Source organism: Phytophthora sojae (genome assembly GCF_000149755.1).
Source record: "Phytophthora sojae unplaced genomic scaffold PHYSOscaffold_1, whole genome shotgun sequence".
In the NCBI taxonomy this organism is placed as follows: Eukaryota; Oomycota; class Peronosporomycetes; order Peronosporales; family Peronosporaceae; genus Phytophthora; species Phytophthora sojae.
In genome coordinates this window covers 8894641-8917425 of record NW_009258115.1, presented here as the reverse complement: position 1 = coordinate 8917425, position 22785 = coordinate 8894641, and the positions used below count along the sequence as shown (strand labels likewise).

The window sequence follows — 22785 nt, the reverse complement described above, 5'->3', positions numbered from 1 at the left end:
GGTGCGCTGTTGAGAGTGTGCTCTCTCCAATCTGACTGCCATTATTGGAGATACAGGAATTAGTGTTAATTTGGTCGCTATCAGCGTTCACTATAAATAGTGTTAAAAATAACATGATTTCGCACTAACACTAGTTGAGTGTGAGCACTAAATACTGTTATCGGTGTACAGTAGGTTTATTGTGGGTACAGTCAGGCCAGTTGTACACAGTGCCAAACTTATCCATCCTGTCATTCCTGTCATACCTATTAGCCAAGAGGTGCAAATAGCCGCGCTGTCGCCCGTGGATTGCGTGGCAGGTCAGCCTATCCGTAATGCAGCTGTGAACGTGCGCCCATGCTCGGCTGCAACAGCAGCGACGCCGTCAAACATCTGCCTTTGGTCGGGCCTATTATTTACGGTACAGGAGTACTATAGGAAAGCTCCAGACACCATGTGCCACAAGATTACAGTTCACGGCTATTACAGACATCTGCTTCAATAAAGAATACTAGAAAGCCTTTAACCCTTTATATTGTATGAATGCTGATTGGCTCACACGTACAAATTTGGCTATAATGCTATCACAATATTTCATTACCTTTCACAATTTTGTATATATCAGGTGTTTTTTATTGAAGCAGAAGTCTGTACACCGTTCACCCTAATTAGTCGTGTGACCTAAATAGTCGTGCACCTTTGGAAATCATTCCACCGGTTTTAAAAAATATTTTTAGTTTCTCCTTAAATTGAGAAAAGAGACCGGTTTCGGGTAGATCTCGGCAATACGAATTGCGTGGTATATTTTGTTTTCAGTAAATACGAATTGTTTCCGAGAAAACTGAAATTCAAAACAGGGTGAGGCGCCCTTCAGGTCGTACACGGTAAATAGTCATGGCACGACTAATTAGGGTGAACGGTGTACCGATTCACGGTAATGCAGCGCAGCATGCCCATGTTACATGTACTTCATGTAGGCAGCAATGCGGCATTGCCGGCTCTGGTCACCTCTCTTCTCTAGTACCGTTGGCTGCGTCCCGCTACTTAATCATGCGATAAACTGACTGTAAACTAGTCGTCATAACGGGTTCGTATACGCGCTTCAGCCGGTCTTGGAAGAGCCGCAAACACATTTTAGATGCATGGCTCGCTTGTGGCGTCGCGGTCTCGATGTTGACTCATTTAACTGTTGGCCGCTCGATACAGTCAACAAACGACAGACTGGCTGGCTCGGGGTCCGACGGCTGTGCTGTAGGATCGGCTCCCCATCCTAACTCGCTGTTCGTTCGTAAAGGTTGTCCGTCGTATTCAACAAGTTGGAAGCGCTCTTGTGGACTCCGTCGCTTTGAGCGACCAAAGACCGGCGTGGCGAATGAAAGTTGATGCGGCGGCACGTACCAAAGGCGTCAACGAAACCACGATGTTGCTTTCTCGCGATACCGTAACGCTGGCGCATTGCTGTACTGTAGCTCGCGGCATTGTGGGGTCACTCCCCGATTTACCGACGCCGTTCTCGGTTCGCAGATGCGGTCGAGCTCCGTATCGATACCAGTGCTTGCAGCCGCATTGGCCGCTACGTCGTCCGCTCTCGACTTCGGCGGCGAGAACGATGTCACGCAGACAGCGGGCACTGTGGCGCCCGACCAAGCAGCAGATAGCAGTGTAACGTTGCCTTCCGGGGGCAATGGCTTTGGGAACTTCGGGCCCCCGACGACGACGACATCGACTCCCGCTGGTGAACAGCCTTCTGGCCCTGGTAACCAAGGCTGGCCCCAAGAGCAAGGAGGGTGGCCGTCGCCAGCGTCCTACTGGAACCCGCCTGGTGGTGATCAACACTGGGCCCAGCACGGAGGATGGAAGTCTGGCTCGGCAGCGTATTGGACCCCACCAGGTGGCGACGGAACCCTGGGCGTAGACTGCAGCGGGTCTGGCGAAGGAGGGTGGACGCCTCCAGGTGGGGATCAAGGGTGGGGCACGCTGAGCGTCGACTGCAGCGGCTCGGGTGATGGTGCGTGGACACCTCCGAGCGGTGAGGAGACGCTGGGCGTTGAGTGCAGCGGCTCGGGCGAAGGCGGATGGAATGGCGAGCAAGGGTCTGAGACTCTGGGTGTCGACTGCAGCGGGTCGAGCGCTGGGGGGTCAGTGTCAGGGACCGGAGTCGGGTCGAACGCAGTGGAGGGCTCACAAACGACGCAAGCGTCCGGTAGCACTGAAACCGCCTCGACGGCTTCCAGCGGGACGCAAGACCAAGGTTCTCAGCCCTTAATGGATACGTCTTCGCAGCTGTCAAGCAGCACCGAAGACCACGAGGGTGCGTCCGATGCAGCAACTTCTGCAGCGACTAATACGGAGTCGAGTGTGGGTGCCGACTCGGATCAACGGACCATGCTGCGGTCGTCGACCACCGCGACAAGCTCCGACAGTGAGACCAGCCAACAAGAGCAGGCGTACGCTTCGCCCACTCAAAAGGACGTTGTCGCCTATACCTCCACGTGGGGGGCTCCTGTTGTCAAGGAGACCGGCAGCAACTACACCAGCGCCAAGCCCACCTTCGGCAAGATCACGTCAAAATCTGGCGAGTGCGTCATCGCCACTCCGACTGAGTACATCACCGAGAAGGACTTGGACTGGGTGTGGCAGAACCGCATCGGCCCCAACGCAGCGCCCGCGAAGGACAAGAACTGGAACGTCATGGCCAACAAGAACTTCCTCATGGACAAGCTGGTGCACAACAAAGGCTCCATCAACTACTGCGTGCGCTGGGACGCCAAGACCAAGCTCGACAAGAACACGGCGTCCAAGTTCCAGGCCATCCTGGAGCGCCACTTCAACGCGTGGAACGACTGGCTGGTCGGCTACAACTGCTGGCCGTTCACGAGCGTCAAGGTCAACATGGTGGGCTGGGCTGCGAAGCAGGCGTCTCAGTTCGGTTGGGCCGACGAATCGCTCGGTAAGATCTACGAGGGGGGTATATCCTTGTCCGACAAGGCGCCGCAGTGCCCCGACGAGTGCTACCGCTTCTACGACAATGTGAACAACGTGTGGTCGGACACGAGCGCGTGTCAGGGCGAGCCGTTCGACGTCTCGTTCTGGCTTAAAGAGGACATCCCGTACGGCTTCGGCTTCGACTGGGGCCAGGAGGTAAGCCTCAACAACACGATGCAGAACTTGTACAGCAGGAACATCATGTTCATCGGCCACGAGATCGGCCACGGCTTCGGCCTGCCGGACTTCTACGAGCCGGAGGAAAAACCCAGGGAGGACTTCCCCAATTCCATCATGATGGCGTACAGCTCGACCACGATCATGCCGAGCGACGGCTGGATGCTGCGTCGCATCCTCGACCACGTCCGAGCGCGCTACAAGTTTTAATTATCGGCGGAATTGGTTTCTTTGTTTTAAGTTTGCTCGCATCGGGACGAGCACGTTGACCCCCTATTTTTTTAAAAAGAAATGTTTTCTTCTCGCGTTCTGAAGTTCTGGTAAATGCGTGACACCTTGTCGTGGCGAGTACTATATAAATGCTTGTCTGCTGGTATCATACATGTATTTAGATAAAGTACAGTAGATACAACGACGATTCATGCTCTTTCGTAAGACGATACTGGTTCCTAGAGAGCATACCGTAAGACAAAGCGTCTTACGTTTTTCAATCAACGCATTTTGATTACATCTTGATTTTTGTATACCAGTGGCTACATTGAATTTTGTCACTCAAAACGTAAGACAGTTTGTCGGACACCAGTTTGCGCCATATTATTGGTCAAAAGCTCTACTTGACGTGCAGAGCTGCATGTGCATGCTCGGGCCCACTCAACCACAACAGCGGTGCGGATGCAGGCTGTGTTGGTGGCACCTTTGTTCGCCAAGATGACGCAGTTGCATGGCGCGTAGGTCCGTCGACAACAGGATGATATTCTGGCTGCAGCCACGGCGGCCGCGCCAGGCCTTGCGTGAAGCCTTAGCGCTAAGGCTGTTCTGATCTGTTGCTCTTAAAATGCCACGTCCAGAGCTTTTCAGTGCCTGGATGGTAACGAATAGTGTCACGAGGGAAATATTGTAGGAGTTTTCGTACTGTCAGGTTGCAATGTACGTATCATGATGCGGGCAAGCCTTCCTTCAATAACGTGGTTAGTTACGTAGCATAAGAGACAGCGATTCTAGAGCGCTTATAACCGCGCCAGTCTATTGCTGTCTGTTAAGCTTGAATCTACGTAGTGTTTCCGTTTCGGCTTTGTTGACAAGTTTCTAGAGAGTGCTCGAGTGTACATTCTAGTCGTTTGCTATTCAATGTACGCTCAAGCACAATTCAGTTCTCCGTGTACCAACCGCGTCGTGTCCTCCGAAGGGCATCTCCCTACTTACGCTGACTACGCGGCTTCATGGAAGAGCTCCTCGGACCTCATAAAATATGTATAATACGCACTTTCATTTGAAGGACCTGGCATTTAGTAGGTCGCTAGTTAGGCCAAATAACTGTGATGCACTTCACATTACTACGAAATCGAAAACGAAACAAATACACGTTCATGCTGCCGATTCTGCTCGTCAGCACGGCTATCTGTTGCTGGTGCATGCCACGACGGCGACGCAGACATACACGGACAACACCACGCATAATATTAGCCAATCACATGGCTAAATTTGATTTGTCGTCAAACTGTCTTACGAATGGTCGACACAAGCGATTTTAAAGCCACCGTTGGCATCCTATCGCCGAAATCGCGGCTATGGCATTGATCACATGGGGAGAGTCGGCTTTTCAAATTAAATTTTGTGCCGAGCCGATTACGGTGGATAGCCTCGCTGAAAAAAAACTTTCTTACGCATTCGTTCTCGAACTTGCGTGTGTACGGCACTAGTACGTTGCTTCGATGTCCGTTCATTGGCCCGGGGCGGCAAGAATCCTCTCCATCCACGTATCCGTCACAATGAAGTACCATGTATTTGAAAGCTCCTTCATAATGTGTGATGGCTTCAAATGGGTACAGTACGTACTCCTCAACGTTAAGCACACCGTGAATCTTGCGATGGACTGCACATCTGAGTATTTGCCCTTGTGTGGTTGATCGCGAATAATCTCCACGCAGTAATGGCGTCGGGTTCCCATTGGTGGCCGACACTTTAGAATCGGCTGTGCAGAGCTTACGTATCGCGAACCGGCTGACCATGGGCCTGCGGTATGTGGTGGCTTTCGTCGCGCTCGCGCTTATGCGGCTTGAGCGGAGTGGCGCTGTCCCCACCGACCCCACAGGAATTCTTACGTCGGACCTCCCACCACCTGACGCTCCCTTACGGAATCCGCTCCAGACTACGAAGCAAACCGACGAGGCTAAAAGGTTTCTTAGAAAACTAAGAGGGGGAAAAAATACCGACACGGCGCTCGACAGTGAAGAAGAGAGAGTGCCCAGTCTCTCCACTATAGCGAACGCGCTTGGTATGCTTGGGAATGCCGTGAAATCGAAGGGCGAGATGAGTCTGTGGTTATCCCTAGGACTCACTCCCCAGCAAGTTTTAAGTATTCTACAAGTGGTGAGCAGGCAAGACGACAACTACAAGATCTACACCAAGTACTTTTTCCGGTACTACGTCAAGTATCTCGACGAACCGCTGTCACGCTTTTCTCCTAAAACCATAGATGACATTTGGAACGCGAGGTTGCACGACTGGCTTAGCAACACGCTATCCCCTCCCCAAGTTTTCGAGAAACTAGGACTCACGGGCCCGTGGGCCTTGGCTCGTGACCATACAAACTACAAGTACTTTGACAAATATCAGAAGATGTGGGGCGACTTGCAACTGAGAGAGTCAAAACGCTTAGATAAATTCTAAGAAAATATGTTTTAGTTAATACCGCGGGCAGCTTGGACTCGAAGCCGTCCATAACATGCATCCAAAGTGGATGATAAAATCGAACGGGTCTTCTATGCAGCGATAAAAAAATCAAACGCATTCGCCTAGAATCTGTATTGTTTAAATTCCTTGAGAACTTTTATCTTCACGTTGGCTTCTTAACTTCATTCACCAGCTCATCGATTCGTGGTATGCATCGGAGAAATTGAATAAATGAGAGCTGTGTAGTGCAAACCATGGTGTACACACTGAAGCAGCGTAGGTCTACTACAATGTTGGAATGATTGAAGGGTATTTTCGATTTTCATTCTCTTCTATCGTTATAGCTTAATTGACGAGCAAATTTTGCTCGCGTGCTAGTTTGCCACTCATTCAGACTGACGATTTACCACCATCGAATCCATGGCAGTTTTGCGGCAAAGTATTGCACCGAAACGGCTAATAAACACATGCATAGAATACAAACTGCAGCACGAATACAAAAACAAAACCTCGATTGCACCGAGGGAGAATAGTGCGATGCCCAGTTGAACAGTACCCTAAACTGGATCGAAAAAAAATAGTAGCGAAGGTCAGAAGCAAGCGCACTGAGCTCTGAAATCCGAGTGGAATTCAGAATGAGTTACTCGGTAAGTACTAGTAGTGATGGAAAAGAACCGTTCTAAACGTTTTTCAAATAAAGTTTCATTAACCATGAGGTTCAGAACCCCGTTTAAAAATAGACGTTTGCAAAGCAGCACCTTCGGCACTGCGGACGGCAGTCTGCGGTAGGCATGCAAGCTGGACATAGTTGAAAGGATCGAGCCGCTACACCTGCTCTGCAACCATTTCTGTCTCCGGACCCATTACGCTCTCTGGGTATTCGCGAACGCGCGTTACATCGATCCATGTCGACGTCGTCGCGGCCAGGTTGATGTAGATGTAGGTCAGCTTCTCAACTTTGTCCTTCGTCAGCCGGTTGCGCTTTTTGCTGTGAATAAAGTCAAATATGCTCCAAGCGCGTTCGCTTGCTGCAGAAGAAGTCGGAACAGCAAACACCAGCCTCGCGAGGTCGTAGACTTTAGGATGGCTTTTTTCGAAAAATTGCGAATTGTACTCCCACCAGTGACTCGGTGCTGCTGCAGCATACTGAGCCTTCTCCTGTGCCGACCACCCCTTCTTCAAGGCTCCAAACGCGTACAGAGCTGCCGTGAACGCTGTCGAAGACGTGCTACCAAGCAAATGAGCTCGTTCGGCAAACGCAACTGCTGCTGCAACGCTTTCGTTCATGTCATTCTCCATGAAGTCACTTGTGTCAGTGGATGGATCCAGTAGAAACGCGATTTTTATGGCGTCCGTCTTCACAAACTTCCATCTCGACTCAATATGAGTTTTAATGGAACTAAGTAGACCGGTTGGGATCACGCGGTTGCTGGTTTCATAGATACTGTGTGTTCTCAGGCGTCGAAACAACGAGTACACTCTTGATGTTGCACACTTATCGGACTCCAATTCTCGCAACATCTCCACAATCGGGTCGATCAGCTTTACAGCGTGCTCTAAGCGTTCCCAGAAATCCGGATCATCAATAATTGCAATCACCTTGTCAAGTGACGTTCGATTGGCAGCAGTGACTTGGTAACGCGACAGGAGCTCAGCGTTATGCGACGCATCGAATAATTTCTTGATAACCACCATATTTGTCATCACGCTACGGAGGCAGACATGAAGTGTGTACCAGCGGGTTTGAATCGGTAGAACGAGAGCACGGCGCCGATCCGTGCTTGGGAGAGTTGTGGCTTGGTGAAGCGACCGAAACGGATCTAGCAAATCATCATGCGCCTGAATAACAGTTGACTGGAGATTGCGAAATTCGTCTAGAAGCGCGGGATGGTCTCGAACGAACTTCGTGATAGCGACAGCCTCCTTCCGGATAGCTGTGAAGAACGAGACCTTGAACACATCCTGGATCAACAGATTAATGGTGTGGGCAGCACATCTACCAGCGAAAATGGGTAGCTTGGCTTTCAAATGGGCCCATGCGTTCACCATGTTGCTCGCATTGTCCGTCATACCACTTGATATGACAGCCCCCGTCTCGGTGTGGACTTCGTTTATTACCCGCTCCAACTCTTTCGCCATGTAAGTCCCGGTACGCTGAGAGATACCCGTCGGTAGTGATGACCCAAACAGAGCTCGCATACCAGGGGCGACGACCATAAAGTTGACGATGCTTGCGTTGTTGGTGTCGCTCCATGCGTCAGTAACAACAGAGACCACACGCTGCTGCTTAATCAGCTGAATCACATACTTTCTGCATTCATCGCGCATTCGCTGCAGCATGACTCCGGCGTTCTTGTGTCGAGACGGGATTATCAGTCCAGGCGCGAGTAACTGCATGAACTGGCGGAAGAATAGAGACTCCACGAGAACAAACGATAGCGCACATCCAAACATTATTTGAGCAAACGCGAAATCGAATTGCTCTTGAGTAACCGAAGGTAGAACATTTCCACCAACAGGCAAGTCCGTTCGAGTAGTTGCTAGCGGAGGAGCACCAGTGCTAGTCGTAACCAGAGCCGACCGCTGCTGCTTCCTAGCTGCGTCAGCTCTCGCGAACTCACTCCATTGCTCGCGTATGCGTGGCGGCGCTGCGTTACAGTCGACCAAATGCGGGACCATGAACCGAACTGGTTGGCCCGTGATAATGCGGCTGTGGCAGTATCTGCACTCCGCAGCCACTTTCCTGCCATTGCCCTTTGGTTTCTTCACGAAGTGTTCCCATACAGGATGCGCGGGGCGGCCAGGCTTGCGAGACGGAGAGCGATGTGATGAAACCCCCGGCGAGGGCGACGTACGCTGCTGCCCCGCGGAGATGGCTTGAGGCGAGTCCCGCGACTCCGACTTCGACTCTTGTTGGATAGTAGGCGACTCCGAGACACGACGTTGCCGCTCCGCGGCTGCGGCAGACCCCCACACAGCCGGAAACACCGGTGATGGTTGACTCGCTCTACCTTGTTCAGGAGATGGAGAGCTTAGCGCGACTGGAAACCTCGGTGAAGCGTGACTGCAATGGCGCTGGGCCGAAGGAGGAGGTGACTGCTACTCCATTTGGACTTGGGAAGGCTTCGCGGAATTGCTAGCAGCAATGCCTAAGCGAGTGGCTTGACTTCTGACATTGGGTTCAACAGATAAAGATGCGACTCGATGTCGCCCCCAGATTGCCAGAACACGAGCAACGTTCGCGGAGCAGCGCTGAATAGGTGTTCTATTATGGTAGGGTCTTATAAAAGTATGGTGCGATTGTGCTAGCTGGGTTCTAAACCTCTACAAATGTTTAGACCCGGTTCTAAAATTTGACAACGTTGTGTAAGTTTTCAACCCTTCAGGTTCTTTACCATCACTAAGTACTACGTAGTATGCACTAAAATTCGAGATCGTTAGGTTAGCATGTCAAGTTGATATAATAAGGGAAACATGTACTTATAGTTGGTTACCTGTACAAAGTAGATTTGCGTACCAATTGCTCCTTATGCGAGTGTTCCAATTGGTCTCCTTAAAACCGTATTTGAAACCCGATTCATCTAGAAGCGGCCAACTCCAGTATTCATTTCTCCCAAGATGGGACGAGTCATTTGTTTTTTCCTACTGATGCATTTATTTCTTCCAGAATAGGATGCCATATGTGATACTGTAGATGCATTTACTTCCTTCCAAGCGATGCAGATATTACGGGAGCTCAAAATATAGTAAGAATACTTCGAAATATTTCTATGCCAGTCCACAGTTGCGTGCCAAGTAGCCACAGCTGCTACATGTATGTGAGAAACATTATAGTGACTGAGTACATGTTCTACGTAAGTATAGTATAAGCTTTAAACTTTTTTTAAAACTTATACAGTTAAAAAATACTGAAATAGTCAGTTGTGTGTTGTCGCATGAGTCGAGCCGTCAATCTAGTAGATGAAACAGAGTAATCAGGTTGGAGTGATCAACAATAAACCACACTGTACATTCGACGCAACAAGCCTTCTAGTAGGGGGTTTCAAAGTAGTTCATTAGCCAGATTTTTGGCGAACGATCAGACGAATTTTATGGCGGATTTTTCTTCTGTTTTTTCCTCCAGGAACATTGAAACGGCCAAAAGATTAGCCGCTCGCTGGCACCCATTTTTACAGCGTCCAGGCTGCTGAGGGGGAGGGAGGTATTCTGCTTCCGCACCCAACACCCGAAGCCCGTGCCGGACGCCCAGACCAACTCGTCCGTGCCCGACGCCGAGAGCGAGACGCTCGTGCCCACAGCCGCCACGACCAACTCGCCCGTGACCAACGCCAAGAGCGAGACGCCCGTGCCCGCAGCCGCCGAGCTCGAGGCGGTGGGTGCGTCCGAAGCCCAGGAACCCTACCTACTATTTGTAGGGTTTCCAGCGACTAGCAGATAGACACTTAGCAAGAGAGGTAAGTTGGAATTCTACTCTGTAAATAGCTCGCGACAGAGGAAGGGTATCCGGGGGCGCCATCTCCTTTCACGTGTGTTCTATTTCTTTAAGCTCAAGGCTAGAGCATACAATGTAGTGTAGTTGTAAATATGTTAACGATGAACACAGGCTTCAAAAAAGAGCACACGAAAATACAGTCTGTTGAGCAAGCGCTAGTGTTCGCACAAACACTAACTGTAAGACTAACACTAGCATTTGCAAACTGTTCGTTAGTGTGTAGTGAATTTGCCTTACATGTTGTGGAGTTAAACAATTTTCAACTTTTCATCTTGAGTTAGAAAGAGTTGAAGCACTCTCCACTTGTCGGATGCTGACTTGCACGCGAAGGTCTTCTTCTGTACGCCGATCGTGATAACTTCAAACTAGGCAGCACAACGGGTGCTACTTAATTGTGCGTACACTTGACTGACTTCTGAGTAATTCCACATTATGTGACGTAGGAAAGATGCCACGTCCGGCATCTCCATCTTGGACCAGACTGGAGGAAGAAACAGTTTGAATGCATCTGAGGAGTAACGCATCGATCCACTTATGCGAGCATGAGTAAGCTAATGAAACAGTTTGAATGCATCTGAGGAGTAGCGCATCGATTCACTTATGCGGGCATGAGTAAGCTAAAGAAAAGTTTCCCTAAAGGGTTTGTAGCACGTTATTTGTTTTCGAGAATAGCATCCCAACAAGCAACGTCTTTAAAATGGAGTCAGAAGTTCCAAGTTGACGCAGCGCACGAGTTTGAATGACGGTTTTGCACTCGGAAGTCTGAGCACATTACTCAGTACTCGAAAGTCCGCGAAATACTCAAAAGTAAGGACGACCCCTCGACAACGGGTAACAGGCCTCTTGAGGAGCCATTAATTTAATCTGCTAGCGATAGAGCAGCAAACATACAGGGCGTTTGTAAACAGCACTTACTGTAGGTTAGCCTGTTGTGAAAATCACTAACATGTTTGCGGAGTACTCTAGCAAGCGCTCATTACTACATGTCAAATGACTTAGTTTCAGAAACAGACTATGCTACTGTAGACTACACGGCGGCCACGCAGCCAGTGAACGGCGCACACCAGGGATGAAGCGTCCCTCAGTTATGCTATCTCTCTTCCTGCATATTCTGGTACTGTACGGCACTTCTAGTTGTACCCATTTCACGATATGAGCAAACAGCTGCTTAAAGAGCCATATGTTTGAATAAATGAGAATCCGAAAAGATCAGCCCGAACGATGCGTCTCTGTTGGTTTGTAGCTTGTGGTTGAGGGTGCAAATTCCGAAGTGAGATTAAATGTTATCGTCTCTCAAACTACTCTCTAGTCTTCCCCTCCTGCTTTCCTTCTTGTTCTCCTCGTGCTCGTTGGTGCCTCTCATCAGACGGATTACTCCCGGGTTCCGATTGACTTGATCTCAGTATACTTGGGTCTCCCTGACCAGCCATTGGTATATCCAGAGCCCGGCTGCCGCCGGCTCTCCCGTCGCCGTCGGATCCTCCGAGTCATCGGCGGATGTGTCCACACGTTCTCCTCGTCCATGTGCATCTATTGGCGGCGCTCCCGAAGACTCATGAACACTCCCACTCGCCGCTAATTCTGCACGACCGTCCCGACGATTCCGCTTGCGCTGATCAGGTACTTGAGCCTCTTCGTTCCCAACGCCTTGGTAAGCATGTCCGCGAGCTGGTCCTCCGTCGGCACGTAGTTGACGACGATGACTCCTCGGGACACATTTTCGCGGATGAAGTGATGCTTGATGTCCACGTGCTTGGTCCTCGCGTTGTACCCAGCGTTGCTTGCGAGGGCGATCGCCCTGGTTGCCCTCCCATACTTGGGTTGCTCCCACTTGCTCGTGACCCATGTCCTTGAGCATGGCGCGGGTCCACAGCACCTCCTGCGTGCACAGGCTCAGCGCCATGTACTCGGCCTCCGCCGAGCTGAGCGCCACCGTGCGCTGGTACTTCGACTTGAAGACCACCGGCGCCCCGCTAATCATCACCATGATGCCCGACACCGAGCGTCGGTCGTCGAGATTGCTGCCACAGTCGGCGTCGGTGTACGCCGTCATCTCGACCTTCTTCGCGTTCCCATTGTAGGCGATGCCGCTCTTCAGGTACCTGAGCACGCCGATGGCAGCCTTCCAGTGCTGCTGCCCGGGGTTCTCAAGGAAGCGCGACAACCGGGTCACGATGTACGCCACATCAGGCCTGGTGCAAGTTGTAATGTACAACAAACAGCCAATGAGTGCTCGGTAGGGCTTCGCTTGCATTTCCTCACGTTCCTTCTGAGTCATCGGCGACTGAGTCTTCGACAACTTCATGCCCGACTCGCACGGGTTCACTACCACCTTGGCGTCCTGCTGGTTGAACCGCTTCACCACATCATCAATGATTCGAGTCTGCTTGATCATGAGAGTCTTCGCCGATGAGTCATGGTCGATCTCCATACCGAGAATGAACTTGGCCTCGCCCAACTCCATCATCTTAAACGCATTCTTGAGCGCCACCTTGACTTCCTGGATCTCGCTGCTCGTCTTGGCTGCGATGATCATATCGTCCACGTACAGGCAGACGTACACGAACCTGCCCTTCTCGCCCTTGACGTATACACACTGGTCACCGCCGCAGCTCCGAAAGCCGATGCCCACGAAGACTCGGTGGATGGTCTTATGCCAGGCATTTGCCGCCTGCTTCAGACCATAGATCGCCTTCTGCAGCCGACACATCATGTTCTTCGCGTTGATGATTCCGTAGGATACCTCCATGTAGACGCGCTCCACCAGCCCGCTGTTGAGAAAGGCGGTGTCCGCATCCAGCTGCTCGGTGATGTACGCCTCGGCCACCACAACCGACAACACCACTCGGATCGAGTTCATGTTGGCCACGGGCGAGTACGTCTCGAAGAAGTCCACGCCATACTTCTGCTTAAACCCTTTCGCCACCAGGCGGGCCTTATACCTGATGACTCGGCCGTGCTCGTCGCGTTTGATTGGGAACACCCAGCGACAACCGATCGGTCGAGCACTCGGTGTCCGACGGACCAGCGTCCATGATTCGTTGTCCGCGTGTGCCTTGAGCTCCGCATTCATTGCCTTCACCCACTCCGACGACTCGTCGCTCTGCATGGCCTGCTGATACGTGGTGGGTGCGTCATTGGTATCGCCGACGTCTGCGGCGTAGGCCAGCACCGCCTCAGCCAATAGGCTGTCTTTGTCCACCCTGGGTCGCTTCGGAGACGGTGGCCAGAAGTGATCATCGTTGTCCGAGTCATCGGGACCATCTTCTTTCGACTCCTCACCGTCTGCGGAACTATCCCCAAGTAGTAGTACCAGTTCTCGGGCACGCCGGGTCCGTTCCGGCTCCGGATGGAAGACCATGTCATCATTAAATACCGGTCTCGCGAGTCGTCGGTACGTTGTCAGCTCCTGCATGGATGGCTCCGGCGTCTCCGCCTCAAGCATTTCCGCGTCCTCGACGGTCTCTTCCACCAATTCCATCGGCTCGTCGGCGGCAGGTCGTTGCATCTCCTCGTGCAGCGCCACTTCATCGTCGACATCTTTCGTCGACTGAATGATCGGCGAGTTCTCGCTGGGCGACGTGTCGTAGATGCCGTTTACCTCGCGCTCGTCCAGCTTCACGGACCTGGACACCTTCACCTTGTTCGACTCCAAGTCGTACACTCGGTAGCTTTTTGAATCGTCGGCGTACCCACGAAACATACATTTGAAGCTCTACGGCTCCAACTTGGTGCGTCGCGACTTGTCGACATGGGCGTAACCAATCGACCCGAAGACTCGAAGATGGCCCAGCCGAGGCTTCGACTTGAACGTCAACTTGTACGGAGTCTTGGTCGGGTGCATGCTGTTCGTCGACCGGTTGATCAGGTAGACAGCAGTGCTGACCGCCTCTGCCTACAATATCGAAGCCACGCCCTTGTAGTGTAGCATGCGTCGAGCCTTCTCCATGATCGTGCGGTTCATCCGCTCCGCCACGCCATTCTGCTGGGGGCTATACGGGACCGTCTTCTGATGCATAATCCCATTCACCCGGCAGATCTCAGTCATCGGCGGGTTCACGAACTCAGTGCCGTTGTCCGAGCGCAGGCATTTAATGCGCTACCCCTACTGGTTCTCGTACAGCTTCATGAACGACTTGAACTTGGTCACGACCTCGCTCTTCTTGGTCAAGAAGTACGCCACGACGTGTCGCGAGTAGTCGTCGACAAAGGTGAGCACATACCTCGCTCCGCCCTTGGACTTCGTCTTCATAGGACCCATCACGTCCGTATGAACCAGTTCCAGCGGTCGCGTCGTCGCCGACGTCGACCGCGACGGGAAATGTGCGACCGCCTGCTTGCCCTTCATGCATCCTCCGCACAGGGTCTTCGTCTGCTGTTGAGTCGTCGGGATCCCGTCCGTCGCCTCGCGGGTCTTCGCCATAGCGTCTCCGTTCAAGTGTCCCATACGAGCGTGCCATAGCTCCCACTTTCCGTCGACTCCCGAGTAGCGCCATCTCCTGCTGACAGTCCAGCAAGTACGGATCTTCTTCCCGTCCGCGATTGTCACATACATGTCCGCCGACGACTCGTTGTACTCGAACAAGTCATCGCGGTGGGGCGTCATGTGAGCCGTCGCCCCACTATCGATCAGCCAACCCGCTGATGGATTCTCCGCCACAGCGAACACCGAGTCTTCGGCGGTGTCTCCATTTGCTTTTTCCGGGCAGTCCCGCTTCATGTGGCCCACTTGGTCACAGCAGAAGCACTTGCCCTTGAAGCCACCGACCTTTCGTCCGCCGTTGCGCTTGCGGCCGAATGCCTTGCCGCCCTTGCCGAACTTCCCGTTCTGGCCCCCACCTCCGAACGAGGTAGCCTTCAACGCGCGCTCCGACGTCTCCTTCTCCTCCTGCCGCTCATACTCCTTGAGCAGCTTCTCCTTCACCTCGATGAGGGTCACGTCCTTCGCGTTCTCGACGATGGATGCGATCAACTCGTACTCCGCCGGCAAGCTGCTCAGTAGGATGACGAGTTGTCGGGAGTCATCGAGCGGCTCTCCAAGCGTCTGGAGGCCCACGATGAGCTCGTCGAACTTGTCCAGGTGCTTCGCCACGTCGCACTGTCCTCCATCTTGAATTCATGGAGCCGATGAGTCATCGTGACCCGATTATGCATCGTCGTCCGGTTGTAGAACTCGCGTAGAGTATTCCAGGCTTGGATAGCCGACGTCGCCGACCGAATCTTCGTGTGGTGTTCCACAGCCACGCCTTGAGCGATCAGACCGAGCGCCTTCATGTCGTTGAGCATCCAGGCCTCCGTCATCTCCGTCGGATCCTTCACCACTTGGACGTGCGCCAGCAGCCCCTTCCTCGGGAGCGTCATACGCATCGCGAACTCCCAGTAGAAGTAATTGTCGCTTCCCAGGATGACTTCGGCCTTCTTGCTGGACGTCGTCATGAAGGTCGTCGGGGAGGGCTTGAGCTTGTTGCGGCTGTTAACCTGTTGGTTTGTAGCTTGTGGTTGAGGGTGCAAATTCCGAAGTGAGATTAAATGTTATCGTCTCTCAAACTACTCTCTAGTCTTCCCCTCCTGCTTTCCTTCTTGTTCTCCTCGTGCTCGTTGGTGCCTCTCATCAGACGGATTACTCCCGGGTTCCGATTGACTTGATCTCAGTATACTTGGGTCTCCCTGACCAGCCATTGGTATATCCAGAGCCCGGCTGCCGCCGGCTCTCCCGTCGCCGTCGGATCCTCCGAGTCATCGGCGGATGTGTCCACACGTTCTCCTCGTCCATGTGCATCTATTGGCGGCGCTCCCGAAGACTCATGAACAGTCTCCGGAGACGCATCTTTCGCCTACAGTGACACCTCTATAAATGGCACCTAGTTCGCTCGGTCTAATACGCTGTTTCAGTTAAAGAATTTATCAGATAAAGAAATGGCTACACTTCTAATGGCTACATTTTCATATGTTCGGTGCACAGTACAAGGGCTTTCTTTACCTGGTACCCCTCCAGCATTTTTGTACTCTTGTTTTGTTTCGTCTTCACGCAGACAGAACTAACGGTAGGCACGGTATTGTCTGTTCCTACTTCTTTTTCTCATTGGTATTAGCAGAATCGCATCCCCTCAGGTTGTACGTGAGTTTCAATACAGTGAGGTTATGGGAATATTTGTTGTCCCGATATCCTGCCACCATGCCTGCAGTTTTATCTTTTGCTTGGTATCTACTGCATAGCCCCTAGTTGTCTCGACATCATAATATTTAGTTTTTCGTAAAATATATATGTACGCTAGGCTGATTGTCAAATACTGTGGCTAGCATATTTATCAGTATTTAGTTACTGCAAACTCTTTGTTCCAACTTAGCATCCCAAATAAAATTTCTCTCTTCGCTCGATTTGTTGTGGCGGGAGTAGTGGTAGCAATGGCATACGTGGGAGGAGGCAGGCAAGTGATTGAGAAAAAAATATATGAGTTTGGATCTATTACTACGGCGTCCATTTAGAGGGTTGAGGCGCCAATAATGGCGACCATTTAGAGAATAAAGAGGTTTTTGATCAGTTATAGAACACCTATTCGCAGTTCGAAGAACTGTCGATTGGGGAAGGTTTTTGGATGACATCGAACGACATTCGCGCTACATTCGTAGCTTCCCCGACTAGCGGATGACATCGAACGACATTCAAGCCACTGAAACCTGGGATCTTCCTCAATCAATTCAGCTCTCGGATTGACAGATAGATAGACAGACAATTGATTGAGAATTATAAGTTGAAATCGTAGCCTGTTAGCTCTGTAATAAAGTTGCGCCTGAAGTCACATCGTAGTCGCGGAGCTCGTGCAGTGTGCCGTTCCGCCAAGCTGGGGGTGAAAGACTTTCAGAAGTTCAAACGGAGTAGCCACGCACGTTGAAAGCCACGCTTGGCCACTTGGTGACCAGTATGATACGTACACACTTGCTCAAGAAAATATGTGTATTAGATCGCCTTACTGGTATTATTCTAAAAAAAAAAGCTTCTCCACTTTATGCTAGGCCTCGAAGGTGGTTTGTTCTCGACCCAAAAATTCTGGGGTGGATCCGCATTCATCAAGGAAGGATAAGTGACCCGAATCGACGATTACTTGATTCATTCCATTTCTGGGCTTGCTCGCAGAAACGAAACTTTAATTAAAATCTGGGCCTGTTCGTTGGGCATTTGCCTGATCGGCTTAGCCGTAGTTTGTTTTTGATGCAAACCAGGTTTTCCAGCTTAGACATGAACACACGGGTTCTACAGACTACGACGAAAATATCTGGCAAGATGAAGTCCGGTAGACAAGGTCGTGCAACGAACAACAAGAAATTCGCCAGCCAATATGATGTGCTGTTTTGTACTTCATAGTTTTGTGATAGTTGACGCGTATTTTATGTCGTGTCACAGTATTCTCAAATTTTTCATATACGTTAGAATCGCCAGGTGTTGAGCCGCGCTGAAGGGCAAGATCGTATGCAACCCGAGAAAGTCGACATTTACGTTTTTTTGTCGAAAGAATGCAAGAATGCAGCCCGTGCTACCTTGTTCGTCGTAGTAGCATGCATCGTATAGCTAGCTACTGACAACTATATTCTACAACGTTGAGCTCAATGTTAGGCATACGTCCTGATGATGCTGATCGTGAGCCCAATCACAGCTTCCAATAAACTATACGGGCATTATCACAGCACTACGTCGTACTTGTATAATATTACATATTATGTATTAATAATATGTTCAGAACACTTAAAATTGTACTTCGAAGTAATACTTTACTGACTCCATTGGCTTTGATACTATCGACCCGGTCGTATTGTATGACCTCCTCTTTCAGACACACTAGAAGATGATATTGCAAACGTATTCCACATGCATAGTTCTATGAGCCGGTTGACTACGAGACTGAAACCGATTAATTGGTCATGTAAATTTATCCTGGAAGAGGGAATTCCTGCACATTCATTGGAACGAGTCTTTGTGGATTAGGCACGACTCCACGAATAATATTAAAGTTGTGCGAGCCAAGGTAGCTTGCTTGCTACTGTTTCTATTCTTATTTGCTGAACCCCTTTTAGGCAAAAGCAAAACTATCTTGAGATTGACAGGATACCATGTTGTCACTGAATACGATGTATCCGTATTTATGATGATTCCTTCAGAAAACGCCTTATACCCATACACAGCGGCAAGTAGAGCTTTGGCATATGCATGTATCAAGTGAAAACTAATTACACCGATATATTGCTGCTAGCCGATACGCTGGCAAAAGTTACGACCTCTTAGTCAACTGCGCTTCGTTTAGATCCTCGAGCCGCTTTTGTTTTTTTAAGGCATGTTTTGTTTTTGAATGATTAATTTTTGAATGATTGATCTCGACAAGAGCCCATCGAGTTTGGTTTCATTTTGTAGCATTTTAACGGTCCGAACTACCCCATCAAACAAAAATCTTTGTTTGAGCTTGCAGCAGACGAACCGAAAGCACTTACCAGGTATGTATTCCCCGACTTGTGAGGTTGAAGCAGATGCAGCGTGTTCAAGCTGTAAAATGTACTACCGGCGGGACCAGCGCTATAAATTCGTCGATTTATTTATGCTCGTCACGTAGCGGTCTAGTACAGGTACAAAACTAAAGAAGACTTCCAATATCTACTGCCTACACATCACCTTACCCGGCAGTTGCTGCGGCTGCGAAGCGGGTGCAGGAGATGCCTGTGAATAGCACAAGGTTTTTGATAATGTTAACGGGAAAGTGCGCGCGCGGAGTCTGCTGCTTGTTTTATTTTAAGTACTTACTTGGCTACGAGATATCCGACGATGTAAGCAAGCGTCGCAATTTTAATTTCTTTTTATCTAGTACAGGTTGATTTGGTTTTATTTTTTTTGTGAATACAGGCTGTCTACTGGGCGAACCTCATCTAAAACTATTTCGGCGTACATTACCCTTCATTAGCTATAATGCTTCATTTAGCTTCGAACTGCGAAACCCCCCGGGTTCACCACCCAGGTCACCAATAGTGAAATCCATATAATCCCGTTTGCAGTCGAGGAATCCTAACCAGATAGGGAACACATAGTCAGTTAGAGGGGTTCATTTAGGGAGGTGCCACTGTAATCTTAGTCGCATTTTTTTGAAAAAATAAATCGGATTTTTGGTTACTTTGAAACCCCCTATTGTTCAGTGGCTTAGGATTTTCAGAAAGCTACTTCCCCGCTTAAATTAAATAGACAACTGTGATCATCATCAACAACAGGAATGCACACTCGATATTGCTTAAGCCAAATTGTAAATGAAAATCTGTCTGCCCAAGTCCTGTTTAATTGTGATGAAGACGATTCACACAATGTCATGCAAAACACACCGTTGAAGGAGAAGGATGACCCAACAAATCTGTAAAACTGAATAAGATTTAGGAAAACCCGGAAACCAGTGCTAAAGAAGCCTATACTTCAAAACATGGTTTGCATTCATAAGTTTTACTCGGATGAAATACGGTATCTACATGTAGCAATTTATTTTCAGTCGTAGTATCGTGGACCCGCCGACAGATTGCATGTAGAAGAATCGCGCCATCATGGCTTACGGTCTGAGTAAGAGAAAAAGCACACTTTGGTCAAGATGAAATGCGGGGAGTTGATCAACGCCTCTGGCAATGACAGCATAAAGTATAGTCCTGGTTATGATGTTCGCGGCATACTGCATTCAATGAATAAACATTTCAGATTCCAGCTGCAAACAGAATAAACATACTTCGCGTACATGTAGTAGTAATAACATGACCAAACTTATTTGCACGTCGATTCCTGTTTTTAAAATACAAAAAAACATGCTCGCTATGGCTATAAATTGGTGGTGGTGAATTTCGTCTGAATGATATCCGTGCTCTCGCTGCTCCACAGTAGCAACCAAAGTAGTAATATGAAGCGAAGGCGGGCAAAGAAAAACTGGGGTGCGACACCATGCCGCATGGTCCATGCGGTATCTTTAGATGGACTGCACATCGCGTTGTCGATCGCCACAAGCAGTCAAACCACAATTGCAACTACATATAGAGTTGTGCCAGATTGAACCGTAATCTTATTCTGGCGATGTCACATTGCAATTGACCAACCAGCGCCCAAGCCTGAAGAACTCGCAACCATGGGCCTGTACCAAGTCCTCTTGTTATTCGCCACGGTTTCGGTTTCCCACTTCGCACACTGCAAAGGCATCTCTTCGGACTCAGAACCAATCCATATGTCACCGCCCGACGCCCCATTCTCGGCGTTTCGTCAGCAGAATAGAGGCACCACCAGATTCCTAAGGACGGGAGAAGAAGAGAGACAAATCAGCGCAGGTAACGTTGTCGGTATGGTTGCAAGCGCTATCAATAATGAAGGACAACTGGGGCTGTATCTATCGCTGGGGTTGAAGCCCGAGACCGTCAAGAAACTTCTGAAGGTGAAAAAACCAGAAGGCAAAAGGTTCAGAAGCTACTCCAAGTATTTCTACCGGTTCTACGTCAAGTATCTCGGTGCTCCGCTGTCGCATTTACCGGCTTCGACTGTGGACAACATCATGAACGCCCGACTGCACAGTTTCCTAGCCGGCCCGTTGACCCCACCGCAAGTTAAAAATCTCATCGGAGACGGCAAATACCTCCAGCGGTACTACGAAATGTACAGTGACGTGCAAGTTAGGATGTCCAAGCGCATCAATGGGTTCTCAGCAGAGACCCTGAGGCTCAATGGCAGGGATCGAACAGTGCATACTAGAATTGAAGCTTGATTGTCGATCAGACAGCCACCACAATAAATGTGCGCTTCAATATATTGCCAGAGTCGTAAAAAAGAAACGACACTTATCAACATAGTAGTCGATCGTGATCTAACCGCGTGTGCAGTGTTTCTCTTAACTTACGCTATTGAAGGTTTATAACTAGCGGTCTGAAAAAATATCGCCATTCATGGCCTTAATTGGGATGACCTACACGTTTTCAACGCGTTTTTTTCCATTTTTTTTAGTTTTAGTAGAGTTTTTAACGGGATAGGAAGTCGCGTGAGTGCGCAGTATTCACCGCAGACAAATGAAGTCGGGACACAAATCCACCACATTTTCGACAAAACAGCCCGAACTTTACTAAATAAACTCATTTCTGCTTAATGAAGTCGTCGCACATCGTGCGTAGTACGCTCTACTGATCCTCGATTTATACTACATCGACTCGCTCCCTGTAGCGGAAGATCCGAAGCTTTAAGTTGAGAGGGGTTATTATAATATACGCAAACACGTAAATCATCATCAGGGTTGTATTTTGTTCTCTAGCAAAAACGAAAATTCTACACCTTTGTGCGGCCAACTTCGTACCAACGATCAGAAAGTCGCAAAATTCATATTGCAAATTTCTAGTTAGCAACTTCAATTACGCATTCAAAGATGGAATTACGGCAATCAAATTCGTACAGTAGGCTACTACTGTACTGGTCCGACGAGCCTTGTTCGCCGCCTAGGTAACGAAGTCGCGAAAGTGCAGCTCCATGCTGGCCACCAGCGCTGGGGTCATCACGTTCATGTTAGCGGTCGCGGCGCGCTCCAGGATGTGCATCTGGCGTTCCGAAATGGAGAGGATCTCACCGTTGCTGTCTGGCTCACGCGAGCGATCGTAGATTGCGTGGCGATCCAGAGCCAAGTCTCGCTTAATGCGGGATTTTAGGACGCTGCTTCTCGAGGCGAGTAACGCGGCCTTGGAGGGACATCTGCGAAGAAGAAGGCGAAATGCGAAGTGAGCTCCCCTCGGTCGGCGTCGGCTATAGTGCGCGCCAAACCGCGCGCCCTTGCTTTTGGCAGCACGCCAGCTTACGGATCTTGGACCTCTGGTCCAACTTTGATTGCCGTAATTCCATCTTTGAATGCGTAACTGAAGTTGCTAACTAGAAAATTGCAATATGAATTTTGCGACTTTCTGATCGTTGGTACGAAGTTGGCCGCACAAAGGTTGAGCAATCTGTACACGGAGGGCAATGAGTCCAACGGCAACACTAATAGATAGCGTGTTGCAATAGGAACCGCGCAAGGGCCGTTGTGTACAAGAGTTTACTGCACAGTGGTTGCGAATGAACCCGATTTGTAGCCATTTCCATCCGCAACATCCCTGAGTACCCAGAATCCACGGTGCGAAGGCAGCTCATGGTGCTAGCCGCAAATCCAGTATGTATATAGCGAGAGCCTCCACTACATGTACACAAGGGCGGGATTGATGCACTGAAGAATCGAGCGCCAGTCCAACCTGCATGGACATGTACAGCCGCGCCCGGGTCGATCTATGCACTTCAAGGATCCGCCCGGGAAAATCCGCCGCGTTGGCTCGGAGCTGAGAAGACGAAGCGTCCATGCAACGCTGCTGCGGGCTGCGGGCTGCGGGATGGCGTCGCCGATCACCGCCTCGCTCCATCCGCTCGGCCTCAAAATCCACGCCTTTGTCTGGTCGAAAGGCCCAGGTGCGCGCCA

General features: G+C 50.1%; 5 protein-coding genes across 5 annotated transcripts; 4 read left to right on the top strand and 1 right to left on the bottom strand.

Annotated features, from left to right (window-relative positions):
• Window positions 1–1503: 1503 nt before the first annotated feature.
• PHYSODRAFT_322819 (hypothetical protein) lies at window positions 1504–3351 on the top strand (the record flags this gene model as incomplete). The annotated part of the gene is made up of 1 exon (XM_009519761.1): window positions 1504–3351. The coding sequence occupies one exon, from the start codon at window positions 1504–1506 to the stop codon at window positions 3349–3351; it is 1848 nt and encodes a 615-aa protein (XP_009518056.1).
• Window positions 3352–5148: 1797 nt separating this feature from the next.
• Window positions 5149–5811, top strand: PHYSODRAFT_284400 (hypothetical protein; the record flags this gene model as incomplete). Its single annotated transcript, XM_009518260.1, has 1 exon — window positions 5149–5811. The coding sequence occupies one exon, from the start codon at window positions 5149–5151 to the stop codon at window positions 5809–5811; it is 663 nt and encodes a 220-aa protein (XP_009516555.1).
• A 3815-nt stretch (window positions 5812–9626) lies between these two features.
• Window positions 9627–10359, top strand: PHYSODRAFT_294505 (hypothetical protein; the record flags this gene model as incomplete). Its single annotated transcript, XM_009518259.1, has 5 exons — window positions 9627–9668; window positions 9713–9737; window positions 9990–10186; window positions 10230–10268; window positions 10297–10359. The coding sequence occupies 5 exons, from the start codon at window positions 9627–9629 to the stop codon at window positions 10357–10359; spliced, it is 366 nt and encodes a 121-aa protein (XP_009516554.1).
• A 10080-nt stretch (window positions 10360–20439) lies between these two features.
• PHYSODRAFT_284399 (hypothetical protein) lies at window positions 20440–21066 on the top strand (the record flags this gene model as incomplete). The annotated part of the gene is made up of 1 exon (XM_009518258.1): window positions 20440–21066. One exon carries the CDS (start codon window positions 20440–20442, stop codon window positions 21064–21066), a length of 627 nt encoding a protein of 208 aa, XP_009516553.1.
• Window positions 21067–21784: 718 nt separating this feature from the next.
• PHYSODRAFT_322815 (hypothetical protein) lies at window positions 21785–22466 on the bottom strand (the record flags this gene model as incomplete). Its single annotated transcript, XM_009518257.1, has 2 exons — window positions 21785–22034; window positions 22438–22466. 2 exons carry the CDS (start codon window positions 22464–22466, stop codon window positions 21785–21787), a joined length of 279 nt encoding a protein of 92 aa, XP_009516552.1.
• Between the last annotated feature and the right edge of the window lie 319 nt (window positions 22467–22785).